The 5,951-nt window shown below is 58.8% G+C and overlaps 1 protein-coding gene across 1 annotated transcript; it reads right to left on the reverse strand.

Annotated features, from left to right (window-relative positions):
• Positions 1-379: 379 nt before the first annotated feature.
• LOC309444949 (START domain-containing protein 10-like) lies at positions 380-5,334 on the reverse strand (the record flags this gene model as incomplete). The annotated part of the gene is made up of 6 exons (XM_082063293.1): positions 380-592; positions 940-992; positions 1,277-1,394; positions 1,511-1,614; positions 1,734-1,881; positions 5,170-5,334. 6 exons carry the CDS (start codon positions 5,332-5,334, stop codon positions 380-382), a joined length of 801 nt encoding a protein of 266 aa, XP_081919419.1.
• Between the last annotated feature and the right edge of the window lie 617 nt (positions 5,335-5,951).

Consider the following 5,951-nt stretch of genomic DNA (forward strand, 5'->3'; position numbering starts at 1 on the left):
GGTCTTACAGTGGTAAAGGGATATCCTGGTGCCAAGAAAGCTCCTATCCACCCCATGAAGGGTTCCCTCTCTCTTGCCATGCTCAGCCTCTCCTTGGGGCACCCACTCCTCTGACAGTTCGACCTCCTGCTTGGGGACATCTCCATGGGCCACTATAGGTGCAGGGGAAACCAGGTTTCCCATCCTCTTTCTTTCCAGCCCCCATGCTGCAGGTTCCCATAGAAGAGTCCCCTGCTGCCCACGTAGGGGTGTGTATGATGAAGGAGTTGGAGAGCAGACATGACTATTGGGGTGCAGGGGGACAAATTCCCATCCATATCCCCTGGCTTCCAAGCTTTGGTCACAAGGGGGTCCCACATGAGAGGGCTGTGGCAGGGGCTCAGGCCTCATGGTCACTGGTACTCAGGTGGTCCTCGGGCAGTCCTGTCTCATCGATGTTCTCTAGTGAGTCGGCGTGCTGCACCGAGAGCTCCGTCAGGCTGACACTGGGCAGCGTGTTCTGCTCTGGGTACACCCAGGGCTTGTATCCAGGGTCATGCTTGCGTTTCCACTCTGGGTACTTCAGCCCAGCCTTGTAGATCTTCTTCATTGCCTGTGGGCAGAGTGGGTTCAGCCCGTCACAATGCTCAAGTGCCCAGTGGGGATGGAGCCACCCCAGTCTGTGGGTACAGCTCACAGCTCCCCCATTGCTTGCTTTTTGGGGTGCTGGGAGGGGCTGGAGGCCTGGCTTGGACCACACAGCCCCAGCAGCATGCCCAGTGCATGTCCTGTGAGCCCTGGGTCACCCAGCACCAGTCTTGTGAGTCTTTGGTCACTCAGCACGCATCCTGTAAGCTCTGGGTCACCCAGCACCCATCCTGCCCCTACCTATGGGGTTACTTCAGGGCAGCTCATCCCTGATGCCTGTGCATTCCACCACTGGCCATGCACCCTGCTTACCTTCGGTGCCACAAACTGGGAGACGCGGTTCACAACCCACTTTGGCAGCGACCCTGCAAGAGCCCAAAGCCTCATCACTTAGCCAGCCCAGGCCAGCCCCTGAGGAGGCACCATCAGCCTGCAGTGTCCTGTGCCAGGCTGGGCACCCCCAGGGCTGATGGCACCTGTCCCATGCAGTGCCCTGGGAGGGGACCCCCTTCTTCCCCAGGTTGTCCCCACTTCCCAGTGCCCTTTGGACCTCTGGGTGATGGAGAGCCATGGTGTGTGAGCTTTGGGGATAGAATGAGACCTACCTCCGAGGAGGCATGCTGCACCCTCCCCTCCCGCTGGCACTCACCGCGAGGGTCCACCTGGGTGAGATAATAGAGGACACAGGCGCCGGCACCATTCGCCTTGATCAGGTAACCTGTCTGCAGGGACACAGCCCTCACAAAATCCTTCCTGGGTGGGTATTTCTGCAGAGAGAGGTCATTCTACTCAGAGCCTGCCCGAGCTGCCACGCCGCCCTGCCTGGGCATGCCAGCCCATGGGACCAGCACTCTGCCAGAGCTGGGGCTGGTTGGGTGCTCACCGGGTGCTTCACGCTGTAGTTGATGATCATGTAGTCATTGCCCAGGGGCAGCCAGGAGCGCAGGGTGACAAAATCCCGGTTCTTCAGGGGGCTCGGGCACTTCCCTGCAGACAGACCCTGTTACATCCCAACCTCTTGCCCCCGTGGCCCCACTCTCACACACAGGCCTGGAGGGTTGGGAAGGAGGGGCACTGGGGGTCCCGAGGGGCTGGGGGATGCTCACAGGAGTAGTATCCCACATCAGCATTTACGGTCAGACGCCCAATGTCGTAGGTCTCGATCATGTTCGAGTCCCATTTCTTGCGGTAGTGGGTGTCATGCAGCACGTCGTAGAGGGTCTCAGCAGGGACGTCCTTGCAGGAGATGCGAGTCTGCAGAGAGACGGGGCAGTCAGGCCACTGGGACACCATCGGGGGGAAACACCCACCCCCAGGGCATGGAGCTGTGCCCTTCTGGGGACAAGGACTTTGGGTTGTTCCTGTGTACAGTCACGTGTCTCTGTGTTGCTATAGGGTCACACACATGTGCCATGGAGGATTCTCCGCACATGCCATGCAGGGTATATCCCTGTGGTCTGTTTCACGATGGTCCAGGCAAAGCCACCAGCTCCACTGCTGGCATGCAGCGCATGCATCCCTCCAGCAAAGGCAGGAGGGTGGTGGGGGTAGAAGGACCCTCTGCCCTCAAATGGGGCTGCCTGGTGGTCCAGGTCCTGTCCCCTCACCCCGTGTTCCTGCAGAGCAAGAAAAGGGATGGTCCTGCTCTGGCATGATGCTCTCGGTTGTGGGGTCTGGTCCAGGGAGGTTGGTGGGGCCCTGGCTGTAACCTGAGCCGTGGAACTGCCTGACCGCGCAGGCGAGTGCATTATTGATGAAGCCGGCTGGCCCACTCCTCTCAATGCCCAGAGGAAGGAGATGTCATCTGTTCCTCGTTAGAGACCTTGCATCTTTGATGAGGTGTTCAGCAGTGCTGTGTAATTGGAGATGGCCCTCTGAACGCGCAGGTCCCATCAATCTCAGGCAAGCTTTCCCTGATGGCCTGGGTGATGGTTGCTGCCCGACATGCTGGACTCGTGCCCAGGGCAGGCTGGGAGATGTGCTGTGCTCCCTGAGGCACCATGGAGGAGAGTGTGGGAGTGCCCAGCCCCCTCCTCCTGCTCCCCCTCCCCAGGCACCCTCTCCCAGCTGCTGCGGGGTGGAGGGTGCCTCAGGCTGGAGGTAGAGCTCATGGACCTTCTGGGCTCCTGGAAGCTCCAGTTATCACAGGGGGGCTATCACAGCCTCGCACCCCCAAAATCCCCCCCTAATGCCTGTCCTCCACTCATCTCCAGCCATAGATGAACAGAAGCTGTGCAAGAGCCACACCATGAGCAGCAGTCAGTCAGCTGGGACGGGGAAAGCACAGAAGTGCAAATCAGGCCATCCACAGTGAATTCAGGTGGAAAAAACCCAAAACTCCAACTGCTCAGCGACTCTCCAGGTTACGCCTGCATTAATGGAAAGACTAGGGCTCTTCTGATCCCCAAGGCGCAGCCTGTGCAGCTCAGCTCTCCTGCCCAGACTGAGTGACATCCTCCAACCCGCATTTTGGGAAGGGTCCCTGGGCAGTGCTGACACCTGCACCATGCCCAGGGCCTGTCCAGAGCAGAAAAGCCACATCAAGGAGGTGTTACTTGCCATGATCCAGGCTGGGCAATGTGCTCAGACTCCCCGGAACCTGCCTGGCGTCCCCTTTCTATAGGGCTCAGCGGTGGCCAAAGGGGATATAACTGCATCCCCTCTGCTGGGCTGTGGTTGTTGGAACTTGGCTGGATTTCATGAGGTTCCTTGCAGCCCTTCTCTCCACCCTGTACAGGTCACGCCGAGCAGCAGCCTTGTCTCCAGTGCTTCAAATGCTCTCCTAACTTCAGTGCTGCCTGCAGACTCACTGGGAGAGCACCCAGTCCCACCATCGCAGTAACAGGGTATGATCCAGCAACTGGACACCATCTGGACCCCACACTGCTGATCACCATGCCATCAGCCTGGTGGTAAGCTGGTTTTCCACCCACCTCATCTTCTCCAGTCCATACCTCACCAATCTGGTGACAAGGAGACTATGGAAAACCCTGTCAAAGGCTTTACTGAAGTCAAGGTATGTGGCTTTTACTGTTCTCTCCATCCTCACACAGTCCTCTCATTGCAGGAGGCAACCAGGCTGATCAAGCATGATTTCCTCTTGGTAGGTCCCTGCTGTTGTTCCTACTGCCCTTGTCCTTCAGGACATAGCTTCCAAGAGGATGCTTTCCATTACCTTTCCAGGGATGAAGGTGACACAGCAGCCCATACTGCCCTGGAGCATCCTTCTTGCGTGACATTTGACTCTTCTCCTGCAGTCTCTAGGACTTTTCAAAGAGATGTTGGCAAACCCCTTCAAGCGCTTCTTGGTGTGTCCTGCCTGGTGCTGTGGACCTGTGCATGCCCAACTGGCTTAAATGCTGCCTGATCCTAGCCCAGAAGTCCTTCCCCATCTCACTGCGGCAAGGTGGCGTGTATTGCAGCTGCACCTCTGCAGAGAGCGCTGCTCTTCCTCCTCCGCCTCCTCACCTTGGCCCTGCTGGGCCTCCATCCATGGCAGCACTGCAATCATTGTGTGCCCAGCTCCTCCTGGTGTCTTCCCAGCTGAATGCACTGGTGTGCAGACACCCGAGATGGGCTGCCAGTTACTGTGTTTGGCAGAGCTGTGCAAGAGCCTTCTCCAGTGTACTGCACCAGGTGCCTCCTCACCACCTCCCCACACCTCTCCTGCTCTTCAGGTCATAGTAACCCTTCCCTGATACTCCTAGTTGAAAGCTCTCCTTACCAGCTTGGCCAGTCTGTTGGTAAGATGCTCTGGCTCAGCTTGCTCAGGTGGATCCCATCATTGCATCCTGGTCCTTGGAGGCCAGAGAAGCCAAAGCCCTGCCTGTGACACCAGCCATGAAGCCAAGTGCTGCCCCACAAAATACTCCCATGTGAGGCTTACCCTGTGATGGGGCTCCAATGCCTCTCACCCCCAGCACCCCATAACCATGGCAGTGCCATGTGGATGCGCAACAAGGTGTAACTGCCTGGGGGATGCTTGAGCCGTGCTAATCCCTCTGCAGCATCCCAGATCTGGCCCTGACAAACAACAAACGTTCTGAGACAGCACATTGAGGCTCTTAAATTCTCTGGGATGCTTGTACAGTGCAGGATGAGAGATGATGTGTCCCAGGATGGTATGGTCATGGGACAGGCACCAGGGAGCCAACCCTCCAGCCTGTCTCCTGCCCGGGGGCTCCCAACAAAGCCATCTCCATAATGTAATCGATCCCAGGGCCTTCCCGCTTGTGTCCGGATCAAGGGCAGCTGCAACATGAGCACACACGCGTGCGTGCATGGCAGGAGGCTGCAGCAGGCAACCCAGCAGGTCGAGAGGCTAAAGCCTGTGGCAGGCAGGGAGAACCTGCAGAGTAGGTACCTCTGGGGGTGAACCCTATCAGCCCCTGCATTTGGGGCAGAAACACCCACAGGCAGGCTGGACCAGGGTGCTGTGCACCCCCAGGACAGGCCAGCACCTTGGGGACCCACAGAGGCAGCTGGGCAGGCAGCTGGGGCAGGGGAGGGCTGGTAGTCCCGCAGCTGCCGGCATCTGCTTACCTTGATTTTCTGCACCGTGCAGCTTTCCTCCTGGCCCTGACTCCACACAGTCACGCCAGCCTTGTTATACCGACAATGCCAGCCCTCCAGGCTCTCGCACTGATCTCTGAAGGAGCTGAAGTCGGAGTCATCGGGGATATAAACCATCTCCCCTCCTCTGGACATGGGGTTGAGCTGCTGGACCCAGGGTGCAGGCACCGGCTGCAGGAAGGCTCCTTCTGCCTCACCTCACTGGAAACCTGGCTCTGCCCTTGAGCTCTGCCTTGCTAGACTCCTGCTGCAGCTCACATCATCCTCGGAGCCCCAGGCCCGTGCTCCCAGAGTGGGCACCGGCCACCCCGGTGCACCAGAATGGGCAGAGACCTCCAGCCACCCCGACCAGGCTGTGCTGCACGGAGCAGCGGGGAGGAAGGCTCGTTCCTTGCAGTCACTATCGCAGTTGCTGGGAGCTCAGATGTCTTCCCCGGCTGGCTAACCAGGATCACATTTCTCTCCAGCTGGCTGTCAGCTCCTCTATTATTCAGCAGGTAGCAGCATGCAGGTGGCTCAGCTTTCAGGGCAGAGCTGCCCCCGGCTCCTCGAGCCCTCTGTCCCTCTCAGCCCGCTGTCCCCTCACCGGCACACTGGCAATCTCTGTGCCTGACTTTGCAGCACCAGTCGCTGGCGGGATCAGCTGATCACCTGCTGGGAGCAGCAGCCAGGACTCCCAGCAGCGTGGCGGAAGTGATGGGCTTCAGCATCAGCAGGATGCGGGCCAGTGTGAGTCCTGGCCTGCCTGGAAT

The sequence above is a fragment of the Streptopelia decaocto genome (genome assembly GCF_964273445.1).
Source record: "Streptopelia decaocto genome assembly, chromosome: 12".
NCBI classification, from domain to species: domain Eukaryota; kingdom Metazoa; phylum Chordata; class Aves; order Columbiformes; family Columbidae; genus Streptopelia; species Streptopelia decaocto.